Source organism: Lutjanus erythropterus, chromosome 8 (assembly GCF_056507025.1).
Source record: "Lutjanus erythropterus isolate fLutEry1 chromosome 8, fLutEry1.hap2, whole genome shotgun sequence".
Lineage (NCBI taxonomy): Eukaryota > Metazoa > Chordata > Actinopteri > Lutjaniformes > Lutjanidae > Lutjanus > Lutjanus erythropterus.
Genome location: NC_139324.1, coordinates 27,894,510 through 27,912,701, shown reverse-complemented (window position 1 = coordinate 27,912,701; position 18,192 = coordinate 27,894,510). Strand labels below are relative to the sequence as shown.

At 39.4% G+C, this 18,192-nt stretch overlaps 1 protein-coding gene across 1 annotated transcript in view; it reads right to left on the bottom strand.

Annotated features, from left to right (window-relative positions):
- The window catches only part of LOC146322979 (electrogenic aspartate/glutamate antiporter SLC25A12, mitochondrial-like), a 43,101-nt gene extending 26,557 nt beyond the window's left edge, over positions 1–16,544 (bottom strand). Inside the window, exons 1-7 of the mRNA XM_084725155.1 lie at positions 16,442–16,544; positions 15,882–15,935; positions 10,676–10,818; positions 6,209–6,324; positions 4,575–4,714; positions 1,125–1,271; positions 150–288 (exon numbers count right to left, since the gene is read on the bottom strand). Of these exons, the coding sequence (XP_084581281.1) occupies positions 150–288; positions 1,125–1,271; positions 4,575–4,714; positions 6,209–6,324; positions 10,676–10,818; positions 15,882–15,935; positions 16,442–16,453 (751 nt within the window). The 5' untranslated portion in view covers positions 16,454–16,544. The remainder of the gene's footprint in view (positions 1–149; positions 289–1,124; positions 1,272–4,574; positions 4,715–6,208; positions 6,325–10,675; positions 10,819–15,881; positions 15,936–16,441) is intronic.
- Positions 16,545–18,192: the final 1,648 nt, after the last annotated feature.

Genomic DNA, 18,192 nt, shown 5'->3' with positions numbered 1-18,192 from the left:
AATTTAGTGCTACAGTAATGTTCCCTGTGTGTTCACTCACACCCGTCTGTCAAGAAAGTTAAAACATAATCGCACAGCTACATTTCATCTGACATATGAAAACGCACACATGACTAATTTCAGCGATGTCAGGAGTGTCTCAGTCGTACCTTTGGTAACGAGTGTGTCCCTGTACGTGCCGGCGAGGGTGCTGTAGATCTTGCGGACCAACTCCATGTTGTTGAGGAGGGAGTTGAAGGCATTGAAGTAGGAGAAGCTCACCATGTGGGAGGTGCTGCCTCCTGCAGCCTGGAGAAACACCCAAAGACTGTCAGTGCTTCTGTACAGGAGGACTCTAACAGGCTGGATCTTTTCATATTCTCTTAAATCATCCTTGTTCTGCTAAATGACTGTAGTGCCTGAAAATATGAATTACTGACATGAAGGTCCAAGCTAACTGTGGATCCTAATCTTTTGCTTTTTTGTTTTATACCTGAAAAAACAGATTTATTTTACCACAACAATGAACAATGACATCATCACCTTTTAAAGTTATGGTTCAGATTATCACCTAAAAAACTTACTTTGCTGTCAAACTGCCTTTTCTGATGGAAAACTACCATTACGTAAGTCAAATATCACTCTGTCCATACCAACAAAGCTTGAAATAACTAATTTTACCTCACATAACACAAGCGTTGCCGGTCTACCGCTGCCTCGATCGGTTAGTTTGGCTCATTGTGTGACTTCAGTGTTTTGAAAGAATTCACCAAAGTCACACAATAACAAAAACAAACGATTTTCAGATATCCTGACAGTTCCTGCTGCTCACAACAAAGTCTGTAGATCATCTTGAGTAACTTGGTCATGATTTTTGGAAAGGGACACCGGTTTTGCATTTTAGAACGTATATTTTTGACGCTTTGAGCACCACAAGCCGAGTGCAATTTAGTTCCATTGTATTTGAGAGAAGGCAAACATCTATACAGCTGACATCTCCAAAACTCCAACACAACACCAAAACTATCTCTGTGGATAAACAGCACTACAGGTAAGAGGAAAAATATGTATTTTGGATTTTGGGGTGAACTGCCCCTTTTAAACTTTTAACAACTGGTGTTGAACTTTTTTTCCCTTAAACTCACTGAAACCAGATTCTCCTCCACAAATGGAGTCAGCATGTGGTGTCTGATGGTGGCCATGATGTCGCTGAAGTCCAGGGCGGTGATGCTGCCACTTTTGCTCTTGTCTTTTTGTGCAAACGCCTGGCGGGCGTGCTCCAACTGCAGCTCCTGCAGCAACACACACACACACACACACACACACACACACACACACACACACACACACACACACACACACACACACACACACACACACACAGAGTGGAAGTCAAACTGTTAGCTGACAAAAGAAGCAAAGAATGTTTCTATGATGAGCAGCATCGCATTACAGGGGAACAGAGAAACAGATCGTTGGAGGATGAAAGTATAATAATATCAGTGCTGGACAGATGTGAAAGGCAGATGTGACAGTGTCAGACACTGGCTTTTGTAATCACCACTGTCTCTCTGGAGACTAATGGAAACCATGTCCTGAGCGGTCTGATCCCGGAGCTGAGCCGAGCAGGCGGCGAGACGGCCGGCAGGTGTGTCCGCAGGAAGGTGATTCAATATGACAACCATGCAATCAGACGGGGGTGCAGGGGGAGGACGACCCCGGGTCAATGTCTGCTGTCAGAGCTCATCACATATAACCAGAGGATCACAGAGCAACGTCACCGCCATATTCAGCTGTTGCTTCATCTTTACACTGATAACCTAATCAGTGGATTGTTGCTGGAAATTAATTCGCACAATGTTGGGTGATTGTATTGTTGAAAACTCGGGATGACACTGACAAACTTTTCAAGCCTACACATTCTTTACCTCGTCTGCACTCACTGAAGTTTCAAGTCAAATACTGCAGCAACCACAAGGTGGCAGAGCCAAGACTTGATCCACAATCACATCTACATTTTCAGTAATACTCAGTTAAAAGAAATTAAATGTGCTTGGACATGACAGCAAAACAAGACAATAATAATGGCAGATGTAAATGAAATCCTGCACACACAGGAGTCTTTGGTGGAGTGGTGGGAAGCCCAAGTCTAGTATGATAAACCACAAAGTGCTCTGAGGGATCCCACACTGCAGCGCGGCCCGTCTAACGCTCGGACCACCCAGCTTCTGCCTGAGACCACAGCCCTCGCCTCCAACCCAGGTTCCTCCTCCCTGACCGTGCCGCCGCCGCTGCTGAACAGCAGCACACAGAGACGAACAGCACAGAGGTCTCAGTGAGGCGCAGGCAGCGACCAATAAAGCAAAACAACAACATGAAGTGTCTTAATGGTGCACTGGGCTACCGCAAACCACTGGGACAGCTGAAGAGATGAAACACTAAAGATGCATCTCCACACACCACAACCCCATTATCTTAAGAGATCATTTATGGCGTGTGGCTCATGTTACGTCATTTCCATTTGTCCCTCAGCAGGATAAAACTTCCTCACCACGGGATGAAGATGATCATTATGAAAGGTTTCACATTTATTGATGCACACTTTCTAAAATATTGAGGGGAAAAAAGATGAAAATACATTATGTGTGCTGTCAGTGTTTTCATTTACATACAAAATTGCTTATCTGTAGCTCTTCTTACAAGCTGAAGGGCAATAAATTTACTCTGCACTGTGCTGTCAAGACAAGAAAAAACATTTTGAGAAACTATGCCACTTTTATATGCAGAAATAGCACAATCTTTGGAGTATTTATATATAAGATAGAGTCAGATAGACATTGGATTTTAAAATAGACAATCAATAGTGACTGCAATTTTTTTTTTTTTTTATTCACTCGAAAATGGCAGACCGCAAAACAACACCATGGAAGAAAAACACTCCTTCATATCCTCTGTTATGAGTAGAGTAGTGTAGCTCCTTTTCATGTGCGTAGCCCTACGAGGAGCGAGCTGCAGAGAGTGACTCAAACTGAAGCCGAGGACAAGGTGAACAGTGACGTTTTCAGTCTGGCTGTAAATGTTCAGTGCAGGTTAGCTGTCAGTGAATTAAGGCAGCAGCTCCTCAAGACCAAAGCAACTTGTGTATGTGATGCTTCCCACCTGCTGGAATAGTCACTATGATGATTAGCTCCACCTATGTTTTGAAAGAGTACTATCAGCAGTGGAAAAACAAGGTAGAAGTACCAAAAGAGAGTAAAATAGAGGCAAGTTGAATCACACCATGTAAACACAACTCATGTGAATATGATATTAAATATGAAGCTGAAGCCAGTTAGCTTAAAGTGTAGCATGAAGACTTTTACAGAGTGTTATGTGTGGGACTATTTTTTGCGTAGTGATTCTCTGGAGTCACGAGGTTCTCAGGTAACCAACAGAATCCAAGAAGTCAATGCACCCGACTAACGCACCTTTGGTTTCCGATTAAACAAATGAGAGCAGCAACTCACGATTATTTTCATAATTGATTAATCCGCCAGTTGTTTTTTGATTAATTGTTTGGTACATTGGAAAATATTTAACAATGCCAGTCACTAGATGGTGACATCATCAAAAGGTTGTGAAGTAGCGTGGGATCACGTTTCCCATGTTTTCATGGAAGATAGCAACTAGCAGCTAGCACATCACAGATTTCTGTGAGTTTGAACATTGTTGGAAACATTTGGGATAATGTAAGCACAGAACTCAAAAAAATATATAACATGTTACAATGCCAAAACAGGGTGGCATGGTGGTGCAGTGGTTAGCACTGCTGCCTCACAGCAAGAAGGCCCTGAGTTTGATTCCCTGGTTTGCTGGGGCGGGGCCTTTTTGTGCGGAGTTTGCATGTTCTCCCTGTGTCTGCGTGGGTTCTCTCCGGGTTCTCCGGCTTCCTCCCACAGTCCAAAGACATGCATGCTAGGTTAATTGGTGACTCTTAATTGCCCGTAGGTGTGAGTATGAGTGTGAGTGTGAGTGGTTGTCTGTCTCTATGTGTCAGCCCTGCGATGAACTGGCGACTTGTCCAGGGCGAACCCCGCCTCTCGCCCAGTGTCAGCTGGGATAGGCTCCAGCCCCCCCCATGGTTACAGAAAATGGATGGATGGAACTTTGAGACAAGGAAAAGCAGCAGATTGTCACACCTATGAAGCTTAATCGAGAGAATAGATTAAATTTTTACTTAAAAATAACTGAAACAATTAACCAATTATTAAAATTGTTGCTAATTAATTTTCAAGCACTTAACTAATGAAAGAATCTGCTAATTAATTTGTGAGCTTTAATGGTGTTGGTGTGCCGGTTTGACCGAGTCAGGCTAGCTGTTTCCCCCTGTTTCCAGTCTTTATGCTAAGCTAAGCTAACCAGCTCCTGGTGGTGGCTTCATACTCCAGAGTGTTATCAATCTTCTCATCTAACTCTCAGCAGCAAAGTGAATAAATGCATTTCCCACAATTTAAAACTTTTACTGTAAATATGAAACTGCTCGTCTGTGGAAGGTCGAACATGCTGCAGCATCAGCTCTAAAATAAAAGTGATTAAAGTACAGATAAAATATATACCTGCAGAAACTGGGTGAACTCTGTGTAGCTGAGGTTCTTGTTTCTTTCATGGCCGAAGTGTAGCCTGATGAACTCACAGTCCCAGTTGAAGGGAATGTGGTGATGAACTGTGGTCTGGCTGAAGATGTCGCGCACATTCTCTGAAAAGAGTGAGCCATGAGTGAGCAATACGAAGAGACAGAGGGGGAAAAAAAAAAAACATGCAAGATACAATTCTAACATCCATCTCACAGCCTCATCCCATCTGTAGTGAACCTCGTTAAAGTAGAGGAAAGAGTCCATTTGGACTGTGAAGCAGAATGGGCTGTTTGACAGTCCCACTCCTTTTACATTTTGAGGGTTTCGAGTCCATCCAGGAAATTTTCAGTATAAGCACTGCTCTCAATTTCTGCCGCCTTTATGGAGGCCCATTGCACAGACGGCGCAGAGCAGCAGCTTCTTTGTAAGATGCTGCATCTCTTGGTTTATGACACGCTGGATTCATTTCTCCTCTTGTCAGATGGAGCTGGTTATAATGAGATGTTCCAAACAGCTCGCCTGCTGCCCTGAGATGAGACTTTAAGAATACGAGCTGCTAGCATATGTAATATATAAAAGGACATGGCTACTGCTGCATTTATGGACTGCACACGCTTTAGTAAGAATACTACCTGCGACCCACAATGTTGAATGTTGCAAATACATCACCCTCCATAATGGTTGTTTTCTATTACTTATCCATTAAAAAGCACCTTGAACACTTTTCTCTACCTGCATGAAGTCAACATCTTCAGTTAAATAGTTACTCTGATATGGTGTTAGAACCATACTGAATGTATTTAACATGATGCTTAGTCTCCTTGAGCGTGAAATACAACCTCACGCCAGTGTGCTGACATTAAAGGGATAGTTCGGTTTATTTGAAGTGGGGCTGTATGAGGTACTTACCCATAGTCAGTTTATTACCTACAGGAGATGGTGGTTGACACGCCACCAGTTTAGGGAAGCAGCAGGAGTACCAGTGTAGGATGCTAAGCAAAGTACTGCTGTGAACAGGGTCAGCAGAAAAAGGCATTTTAGCCACCTAAAAAGATCAACCTAAAAAAATCAACATCAGTTCAAGTATTTACTATATTTAGAATATTTTGGAATATTATTTTGAGACGTAAGTAGATTTGAAGAAAGTGATATGTGACTTATATGATGGCTGTTTCCTGCCAGAAAAGGTCTCATCATAAAATGTTTGACATTCAAAAACCCTAAAAAAAAATAATCAGCTCACTACAATGTTAGGACAAGGAAAAGCAACAAGTTCAAGTTCACATTTATGAAGGAGTTTCAGGAGTTTGGTGGCTTTGGTGGCTGGAGAGTGCGATATCTGGCTTTTATAACCGCTGTTTCCTGTCAGAAAAGGCTCCCTGACGTCAAGGTAAAACGGTGAAAATATTGTAACTGTACACTTAAACTGAGTTTTTGTACTACTACTACTACTGTAAATTTTCTGCTGACCCTCTCCACAGCAGTTTATTGCTTAGCTTCTGTGCTGGTGCTCCTCTCTGTGTCGACCATAGGTAATACATTGACTATAGATAAGAACCTCATACAAAACCCACTTCAAATAATCCAAACTATCCCTTTAACCGCTGTGTACATACCAAATGAGATGTTTCCTGTGCCGGTCTTGTCAAACAACTGAAAGGCAACTATGAAGAGGGCATCCGGGGCACATAGAACTGATTCAAAGGCCAGAAACTCCTGGAAAGAGATCAGTCTGTTCGGACAAGAAAGAAAGAGTTGCTATCTGAACAAAGGACACATGTATCTTTGACAAAATTACAAAATCTATAACTACAACACAGTCTGTCCTGAAAACAACCCTTTAAACACACAGCAGGATAATGACTGAAGGACAGCAAGCAAATGCAGAAATATGACACTAAATCTATTTTCCAGCTCAGCTTGAAAATTCATTCTTGACCGTGGAAAAAGGATTTGATAATTTCACTCACAACAAGGACAATTTAGTGGCTGTTCTGCAGCTTCCAGTCATGTGACATCTACATCAGATTCAGATCAGATCAGATATGAGGACTTACTTCTCATCTCTATTGTCTGAAAAACGGCTCCAAAGTTAATTCTATTAAATTCTAGTATGTATTTAGGGCTGCAACTAACAATTATTTTCATTATGAATTACTCTGTTGATTATTTTCTTGATTAATCGATTATTTGTTTGGTCCATATAATACCAGAAAATGGTGAAAAAGATGATGTCTTTAAATTTCTCGTTTTGCCCACAATCCAAAGATGTCCAGTTTATTGTCACAGAGGAGTCAAGAAAACATAAAATATTCACATTTGAGAAGCTGAAATCAGGGAATTTTGACTTTTTTATTTAAACTCAAAATGATGAATTGACTAACAAAATAGCTAACGATTAATGCATAACCCATTTATCATTATAGTTTTATAAACTATATACATGTATTATTATTAATAATAAATCTGAATGAACTTTGCAACTTAACATTTAAGCCAAAATAGATTAGATTTCCTTTGAATGCTCAGAAAATACGGGAATATAAGCATCTAAGGACATTCAGGTGAGGTCTGACTGCTGCTCTACACTCTAACTAAAGGTGAAAATAAACACAGGTACTCCAGATATATTCTGGCTTATCTTATAACTGGAATTTTAATCGATCAGCTGCAGGTGTAAAATTCCTGATAAAGACACCCAGCTACTCTGCAAATATCACTGAGGTTAATGATTAACAGGCTCTTTGGCACCTGCTACACACTGCACTGCCTCAATGAAACTCAAGAATATTTAATCAACAGAGAGAAACAAGTGAAGCGCTGGAAAGAAAAATTATTATACACAGGTTGTGATGCGTCAAAGGTTATGTGATACTTGATCATGTGACGCTGAGACTGAGGTTTGTTGACTTTAAAGAACCTTTAAGAACCTGGTGAAACAGGAATAAATGGTTTGCTTTATCGTTAAGACTCATAAATACGGTGGCCCTGAGAGGTCAACACACTGCAACTTAAAGGATGAGTGTGGAGGACTTAGTGGCATCGAGCGGTAAGCTTGCAGACTGCAAACACCTCGTCTCAGTCTCTGTGTATTACTGTTTATTATGATTTTTATTTGCTTTTTTAATGTGAAAAAATTGAGTCACACACTTCAAGGGACTGTAAATCATCAGTCCAACACTGCACATCACATGACCGTCTTATGAGTTTTATTTCAGCAACATCATTGCTATACTGCTTATAAAAGTAACAGTATTAAATATTAGTAAATAAAATACTTTTTGAAGTAACCTAGCTGTTATTGTTCATCAAGCTGGTGCCATGAGGAAATGATAAATAACATAAAATGTTGGCCAAGATGGCGCAAATTAACAGAACCCAAATGTGAGCCTTTAAATTAACATCTTTCACGCATGAAATGTGACGTTTTGACCCTCTGAAGTTGCTGTAGCTGGTCGATGTGAAGTGATGAAGCCAGAGTAGCAGACTGAGTTAAGAATGTGAAGTCAGCAGCCATTAGTTTGTTTCCACAGATCAGAGGAAATATATGGCTGAAAGTCTGAGCACATGTGTTGTTTTATGTCAAGCATGTGAAGCAAAATGGATCAGTTTGTTAAGATAATGCTAATTTCTGTCTGTGCTTCAATGGGAATTTCCATTATGTGTTAGCATAAGGCTAATAATCTAAGTACTAGCTATTTATGTATACAAAAAAAACCCCGATTCAGCAGTAAAAAAATAAAAAAATAAAAATCAGTGCAGGAATTGTGAAAAGAAGAATCACAACACTTAAGAGAGTCAGTTTTTTCTCCCCGTTTTTTTGTCCATTCTGGGCTACTGTAGAAACATGGTGGTGCAACACAGTGGACTTGCACCCTCTGCAGAAATAACCGACTCAATCCATATCAAAAACACAATAATTCTTACTTTCAGTTGATTACACACTAATGAAAACATACTTCTGAATATTATATTCCCTTTCTGCCATATTCTGACGATAAACCCCAGGAAATTGTACACACTGGACCTTTGCAAGAAAAAAAAACAGATGCAAATAGACAAAATACAAGCAAATTAAGAAAACATCAATTTGACAACAAATGCACAGCGTTCAGATCCAAAAAAACACAACCAGATACGCAAAACAAAACCAACTTGTTTCAAGTCGAACAGACAACAACAGAAACTGTTTCCAGGGCGACACTGAAAAGTGATGAACACAGCTGGGACACACTTCTTGTTGCCATGTGACTCATGAGGTTATTGAAACCAGCTATCTGTAAGTGATATTGGAAAATTTGCTAAAATGTGAATCTTTTTGTGTCCCATCAGTGTCCAGATGCGTTCATCACTTTTTCTTTCGGTTGTCATGCCACTTGCAGCATGTTTTTTGGTGGCGTTTTCTTTATTTGCAGCGTGTTTCAGTAGTTGGTTGTTTTCTCACTTTGCAGCATTCTTTTAAATGCTGCACATGTTGACAGATGTTTTCTTAATTTGCTTGTGTTTTGTCTATCTGCACGTGTTTTCTTAAGCTGCAGGGCCACCGTACATTAAATCTAAATTCAGCTGTTTCTCAATGGATGGAAGTCAAGGGGGGCAAACGAGATTTCACATTTTGGCCAAAACACCAGTTTATTGTTGCAGTAAGTGTATCAACAGAACGTGTAATGACATAGTGTAAGTACATTTAACAGAACATAATCCTCACATAACAGCTAACAAGGCATTGTTGTGTCAGTTAAGACTGACACGCTTGTTGTCTTGTGTAATAATGCCCATTCATGTAGTGCAGTATTGTGCTGACAGCATGTAATCTGCAAATTCCAGTTTCACTTGGTTCTTGCATTGCTCTCAGGACAACAAACTGTGACAAGTAATATATACTTCCATATACATTTAAATAGTAGCGGGTGCCAAATAAATGACAATTTACAAAGAAATACCAAAAGGCTATTTATTCTACACCCAGACAAATTGTATTAGAGCTGACACCGAGAATCTAAGTGTGAGGAAACTGTAATATTCAAAATGAGGTCGACAAAATATTTGTCGAGGAAATGCTTTAACAGGAGTAACCTTTAATCTGTGGGATGACTATCATGGCATATTTCAAAATAGAGAAAAAAAAAAGGTTCAAGAGGTTAAAAGTCAGTGTTTTAAAGCTTGACATTTAATGCTAACATTTTGTATTTAAGTTCTTCTTCACAACAGCGGCACTCTGGGGCTTTTATGCCTTTAATTTACAGGACATTTGAAGATATGACAGGGAAGTGGGGGAATGACATGAAGCAAAGGGCCACAGACGGGAGGCCACCACAGCACTTTTTTATACCATTATATGGACATGGTTCAGGTTTAAAAAGTGGTGGTAATACTTAATATACGTGAGAAAAGTTGTTGTATTTTTTTTTCCCCCAGTTTTGCACATTAAATGTTATGCCCTGGTAATAAATACAGTTAAGAGTGCAGTAATATCTGACATGCAGCTGCCATACCAGTGTTTTCCACCTGCAGAAGACATTAGATTGAAATTTAAAGAAAAACAAATATACTGGGTTATATACTGTTACTATCCATGCTTTAAATTATACCATGACATAAACCGCCCAGCCCAACTTGCGAGTCATGTTATTTCTGGCAGCACTGTCCCACGGCGCCGGTATGAAATGGATGTTCTGTGGGAAAAAAGGTCGGCGAAGAGTCGTTTTATGTTACTGCTAATGCAAACTGAACATTTTCATTTCAGAATTTTTCCCAACATATGCGCACAAGTCTTCAGATCGCCATTTACAAGGTTTCAAACCTGGAAAACAAAATACACTACAAATTTAAAACTCTGAAAATATATTGGAGAAGCACTGTGACAATAGTGCTACAATCGTGAAGAAGAAAAACTGGAATACAAAATAATGTTTGCAGAGGTTTGCAAAGAACATCTTGCAAACGCTCAAAAGCCTTCAATCGTGCAAAACCTTTCCGTTTCTAAATTTGACATGATATTCATCCCACAATAATCTACATGCATTAATATGTCTCAGTAGGAACAGAGGGCTTTGCTTACGTTACTGTGGGCGCTCACTCACCCATCTTTAGTCGTGTCGGCCACTCCAGCCAGCAGATCCACAGTTTTGGGGTTATACTGAGGCTGTGCATGCAGACCCAGGTAACTCTGTACAAAGTCCCTTGGGGTCATGTAATGCTCTCCATCGCTCACCACACTGGCGTACTGCAGAGGAGACACAGTCAGAGCAGTAAGCACAAGTGTGGACATTCAACGTCTCATCACATACGTGGATTTACATCAGGAATCGGTTGGGTAGAGTTTCCATTGTGTGCACAGAAAGAAAATGATGCGGACTGGAGTACTGAATGCAATGAGAGGGAAAAAAAACAACCTATAATAAATCAACAAATCTGTTTTTACTGCAGGTCTCTCGATTGGTAGCCTATCTCTTTTCTTTTTGACAAAAAGGTCTTTGTGTGCAGTTTTCTATACCAGCAGCACATACGGTTACTGGCCGTAAACAATAATTTACATTTATACAATGCTTTGCTGAATCCCATCATGACAAAAAGTATTGAAAAGCGGCATCAGTTCCTTTCAAATGATTGTCATCCTTTGACTTCATGTAAGGCAGAGATACACGTCTCTCTGCACTAGATACAACCACAGCCATCTCATCAGCAGATGAAGGAGATACACAATGACATTTAAAAAGAAAAATATCACATATACAGCCCACAATACAGACGGTGCACGCTGTGCCACAGTTATTACATGTAATAACTGTGTTCAAGAGTGGCGTTATGGTGATAGAAGGAGAGTGTATAACCGTCAGAGGCAGTCTCTCGTTTCAGGAACACCCTGTTCACATTCACACATTCACACCTGGAAGCTGCCCAGTACAATGTGCTGGCCGCTGAGCAGCTCCGCCGGAGCTTTTATGGGTTCAGGGTCGGGCTGGGAGGGCACCTCTGGGATGAGCAAGTGCTGCTCTTTTACTTTCAGGACTCTCCGGTCATGAGCCCACTTCTCTGACCTTTAGGCCTCCACTACCACAAATCAGGGTGAGCGAGATGAATAAAATCTTCTATCGTGCCTTATGTCATTTTGTATCGTGATACTGATACTGCATATTTTATAATAGTGGCAGGAAATTACTTTTAGCTATGAAATGCATGAGTTCCTACAGTCGATGGTTAACTAACTCTTGCCTTTTACCAACCCCGCTAAGCATGTGAGGAGGTTCAGACCTTCTCTAGTCATCTAGTCATACAGATTATGAGACTTTGGGGTATTTTAGTGTCTTGATAAGCTGGATGGAGTCTGGATTCTGTTGTTTAGACTAGATCACTTGGAAGAGCTATATACGCCCTCTATTTGTGACCTTGTTTTCTTTGGTATAAGTAGACTGTAGGAATGTCACAATATATCGAATATTGTAATTGCAATACAAAAAATGTCTCAAAACCTTACTGGACAGAGATGATATCTACTGCAAAATTACATGGTTGATTATTTTATTTTATTATTTTTTGTGCGTGCTCAGGTTAGGGCAATCTACTTTTGTTTTATTTTATTAAGGAAGGAAAGCAGGAGCACTTTAAGTTAAAATTAATTGTATACAAACAAAAAGTGCTGTATACGGATTTATTATTTAATAAAGGACATTTTTTCAAGTTGGCAATTTTCTCTGTTTTCTTTAATACCACATATTGTTGTCATAATACTGGAATTTCTCATTTTGATGCAATATTTCGTAAAAATAGCAAGACCTGAGGGAAAAATTGACTCACCATTGAGATTTTTGTTAAAAGATAAATATAACAAGGCTACAACATGACAACAGATATAGAAAATGAGACAAATGATGAGAAGAAGACAGCACTGTGAGTAAGTGAGAGGAGGCGGGACTATGTGGGCACTGCAGCGGTGAGTGCCAACTCACTGTCGGCGAGAAGAAAGAGAGAAAAAGTGCAGCTGGTAACAACACTGTGAAAAATTAGTATTAAAAGCATTTCAAATTTTCAGTATTGATATTTAGCGATATTATTGACAACACTACATACTGTATCATGGACTTGGGCTGACAAATTACTTGAAATTTCATCAAAATTGCACTATGGCCTACCGCAACTTTCAAATAGCAGGAGATGCAATATTTGTTAAAAGTGAAATGTGTGAAGAGAGAGTGGGGGAATTACTCGCTGCAAAGGGCCACAGGCAGGAGTCGAACCCGTGACCGCTGCAGAGGATTCACAGCCTCGGTACACGGGACAAACTCTGTTCCAACTGAGCTACCAAGCCACCATGAGAGAGTCTTTTACTCACAAAAATATAGACTGACATAAAAGTGCAATATTATTCATCAGGCATATATTACATTTCTTTTGGAAATTCAATTGTGTAGCCACTTATGGACACAGCGAGCACATGGAAATGTTTATGTTTATGATTGGCTAATAAAAGTACAGATACACACACTGACAGTTTTATATTAAACACCTCTCAGAGATTTGAAACAGAATCATGTCCTTTGAATAACATTTTTATTGAGGCAAAACAACGAATGCTGCGCCTGCATCTGGGAGACTGTCGCTAACTTTGGTTGATGCTGGACACTTTACTGTGAGTTTTTCAAATCACGATAATCAAACAACGATGAAACAATTAAGGATTAAAATATGAAACGGCAATTACTAATAGTCAGGCGTTTTATTGTGGCTTCCAAAAAATTCAGCTTGCAGCAAAAACAGACAACGTTGAGTGACTTTTATTGTACCAACACTGCGGGCAGGTTGTTCATTACAAAAAAAGAGAAAAATTCATCCTATTTTGTGTCCATAGGACTTGTTTTTAGTTTTGGCATGGTATTGAAAGAGGTATCAAGTATATTTTTTTATACTAGTGTTTTATCGAAGTTTAAAATACTGGTATCGTGACAACGTTAAATCAATACCTATCACCTTACAGGCGTTCCACTTGACTGAAGGGAAACATGCACAGCCAGTGCAGCCCTGTGCTAAACCTGAGAGCTCAGTCAGCCTTTAAGACATAAGGTCATTTTTAGCGCCTGGGTTGGGTTTCAAGTTGGAACAGAGATAGCTCTGGAAACACAAGCGCCGCATGAACTGGCAACAGAAAGGCCACGCTCATGGGCCTGAGCCAAGCTCGGATAAAGAGAGCATGAGATAAACAGAGGAAGAGTGTGGGAGGAGACCTTCACGCCAAGTGTTTGCAGGGCCACAATTCAATGCACTCTGCTGAATTAATGTTTTAAGTGAAAATATTAATTCCAAGCAATTTATTGCCACATTACTCCGTCACATGATTGTGTATCCATTCACCCTCACAGTAGGCCTCAAGTAGTTCTTAATCAAATTATACAGGCAGTCAGAATGAGCTTCCAGTAATTAACTCTTCCACCTGAATATGCATTAGAAATTACACAGCCCTCTTATAGTGGAGTCAAGAGACGTGGAGGGACAACTTGTACCTCAAACAGACTCCCTTATTTCAGGAATAAGTTTATACTCCAAACAAACCTGTGGGGGTAAAACAAACCCGCACACTAACGTCCGTGATTTGTTTCTCTGGAGCGTAGCGGACAGAGCGTGATGAGAAAGTCAATGACATGCTGAAGATCACAACACACACGCCGCATGCACATGAAGTCAAGGCGAGGGGAGATTCTCTGTTGAAGCTGATCCAAAATTAGTCGAAGCATTTGCGTGACCTTTATTGAACTATGTATCCCTCAGTGGACACCACACAGACTCCACTCTCTCACTGACTGCAGCACGTTAGCAGACTTGTAACAAGTGGTGGAAGTCCTGCATTTTAAATCTCACTTAACCTAAGTAAAAAGACTGAAAACTGTACTGGGTTGCACCAACGTGGATTAATGTTCAAACTCCATGGTTTAACTTTAAATTATGTTGCACAAAACTTTTAAACTAGCTTTAAAACTAGCTTAAAAACCTCTGTGTTTAAATCTCAGTTTGGTTTTCACTTTAATCTTTTTCCCTTACTGTGCTGTTGCTTGTCCTATCTTCTTTTATTTGGACATATTGCCCAATTAATGTGGCCAACAAGTGTTTCTTGCAGGAGGAGACGTTAGAGCTTCTCTATTGAGCCATCATGAGTACGCTAACTATGCTAACTTACTTTTTAGCTAGCTAGCAAACAATCTAGCTAGCTACTGTACATTATCCTGCTTGTTACATGGCTATATACTAAAAAACAATCAATAATTTGACCCAAAATATTCGCTTTAAAATGATTTTAGTGATTTTTATTGTTCCCCCAGAATCTATGATCAGACGTGTCCATAGCAACAAACTGTTCTTCATAACAATGGTTTGTTATAACAGTCTGCTATACAGATATAACAGACCTTAGAATGCTGTCCTTGACCAATCAGAATCAAGTATTTAACAAAGTCATATAATAAAACATTTTTAGCTTTTTAGCTTGCAATAAATGTAATGTTTTACAAACTTTTTAGCTTACTAGCAAACAGTGTAACAGTTGTTAACTTTTTAGCTAGCTAGCAACAATACAATGTTCTCTTAACATTTTAGCTTGCTAGCAAATGATGTAGGCTGAGGTTTTGTTAAGGAATACAGAACAGCTGACTGTTAGCAGCTATCTCCCTTTATTTAAAAGGTCCAACAGCACACAAATTTATTTTTTTATTCATTTATTTATTTTAATTTGAGCAAGCATTACCATAATGATTCAATTCAAATTCATTTTGGTTTACATCAATAAACTTGGATTTACGCTGTACTGATGTTTTTGCCTTAACATTACTGCTGTATTAATGTGTATGTTGCATTTTACTCCTGTAGATGTTTAAGGTTTAGCTCATTTTAACTAATGTATATACCTTTGGGTAGTTTAATCTCAAACACTGCATCATATTCTTTAAGATCATCATATGTTTGAAGTGTTTTCACCTTTGACATAGTGCATTTTCCAGCTAATCCAAGAGTTTTTTAAATAGTATATTTTGCTTAAGGAGTAGGAGAGTTTTCTCAACCCAACCCAGTTTATTGCAAACATTCAGATTCACCAGGACCTAGTAACTAAAGCTGTCAGACAAATGTAGTGGAGTAAAAAGTACACTATTCCCCTCTGAGTTGTAGTGTAGTATAAAGTCGCATGAATGTACAGTACTTTTACGTTTCACTTCTGCTTGTAACTCGCAGTTTTGTGTGTTTTAATGTGTTTCCATGCAGGTTAATACTGTAAGTGTTCTGGTTTCTGTGAGTTAACAGTCTTACCTTTAGAAAAATTGTCTTCAGGTCATGGGGGTCGGCTCTTTTTGTCGCTTGCACCTATAACACACAAATTGGCATGAAAAAAAAAAAAAAGTCAGATTATCACGATGCTGCTTAGAAATAAGGCTGTAAATGACACTATGCCACAGCTGTAAACCAGTGAAAGTGAAGTTGAGGGTGTCACTGTTCAGCTGTGATTTTTTTAACGCAGGCGGCTCAGCGGGATCGATCACACACACACGACTGTGACAACAACAACTACAAACACCATGCACGTGAAAATACTGCCTTCACGCTACAAAATAAACCCGCCTCGAGCCATATGTCTGCGATACAGTCTGCACATGCAACAGAGGAAAAGACATTACAGCTGTCTCTGCGAGGCCGGCGGCAGAGATGCGCCTATGAAAAGATGCAGAAATAAAAGACAGAGGGACTCCGCTGCATTAAAGACAAGATCTTTACACCCACGCGTCCGCACAGACATGCTGTCCTCCGTATCCGACACGCTCGCGGCCGCTTTTACCGCCTTTAAAATGAATAAGAAATATTGACGGAGTCACCTTGACCGCCATGCTGGATGTGACGTCGGGCTCCCACTGACTGCGAGGATATATTTAGCCAAGTGTCGTCGTCTTCCTGTGTGCGGGGCGGCGTGTAGCAGCAGCCGAGCAGAGGGATGCTCAGCCAGACAAAGTTGCTCAGCAAACGTGTTACAACATTTCCTGTCTGCTCGGGTCAAACGAGGACACGGTTCATACTGTACCTGCAAGTCTGAACAGCACATTATACAGTGTAATGGATACGGTCACTAACTGTGACTCTGTTTTGAGGCTGCACAGTCAATCGCAATATTATCGAAATCACAGTGTGGCGAAGTGCAATATCTAAATCACGATATTCTGAAAAAATCAAAACGCGTGACAATTTTAATTTGATTTTCAGCACAAATATCGACTAAACCAGTCTCTCTGCAGCTCCTCTCCAGCGGCTCCCTGTGACTTTGGCAAAAAAAAATGATGTGGAAATGAATAATAATTTTTTTTTAAAATATTTTTCATGTCTCATTGTTGTAGGTCTATGAAAAAGTTGAGACAGCTCAAAATTTCAAGCCAGCATACTACATACACAGTTCATCAGTTCTGAGCCCGACTCAGATTCTTCAGTTTTGAAAAAGTTTTACCAACTACTGATCTATTGTTGAGATAATTTACTTTTCTGCTTTAGATAAATTTAAATATTTGAATTTTAGAAACCCCAAAATGTTGTATTTAAAAAATTATAGAGTAAACATTTAATTTTACGGCAGCAAAATAGTAACAAATCAGGGTCACGGTTACCTGTGACCAAAAATTTTTTTGAGTTTCTCTAACTTTTACTATAAATTTATCTAAAGCAGAAAAGTAAATTATCTCAACAAAAGGTCAGCAGAAAGTTTGTAAAACTTTGAGTTAGGCACAAAACTCAAAAATCTGTTGCAGTATGCTGTACACCAAATTTCAAAAAAGTGTTAATATTTCAATATGCATCAAAGACTGTGTCTATGGCTCGGTGTCTTTTCCTCTAAATTGTGATGGTTACTCGTCTTCTTGAGTCTCCATAAACTATGGCTGCCAAAAAAAAGTCTTCAAGGAAAAGAGAGAATTTAATAGTTGTGGCTCCAGACAGATTTTTTCCCCCTTTATTGGCCAAAAATGGCTCTTTGATCGTAAAGGTTTCAGACCCCTGGACTAAATAATATAAATAATACAAGAATATGCAAGGGGGACTAAAAGGCTACCACACTGTAAAATTTATTACTAGCAATTGTTGATTTCATTAACATTTTCATATTAATCAGACTCAGAAATAAGGCTCTGCAAATCTACAGGGTTTCAGAGTCTCAGCTTGAGGGCAAGTTTTTATTTAACTTAACTCAGAACTATAATATATGTGTTTGTTGAAGGTAGAAATTCATGGCATTGAAACAAGACTTTGATTGATAGCCTCACAAAAATATTGTCATTAGATGAACAAGAGGATCCAAGTTAGCAGATCTTTTGTCTAAACTTGTAAACCTCAGTGCAGCCAACAGTAGCCACAAGTTAAATAAAAAATCTATTGCATCATGTTTCATTTTCATTTTGCGCTTGTGAAATTCATGTTTTTCATAAGTGAATATACGTGGGTTTTACATTTTACACCATGAAAATGCTCCCAAAATCATGTTTTCTATGTGCAAAGGACATGTTAACGTGAAAAACCATATTTTATATCTGATTCTGCACCTGTGAAATTCATGTTGTGAAATTCATGTTTGTCTGTAAGAGCAGTT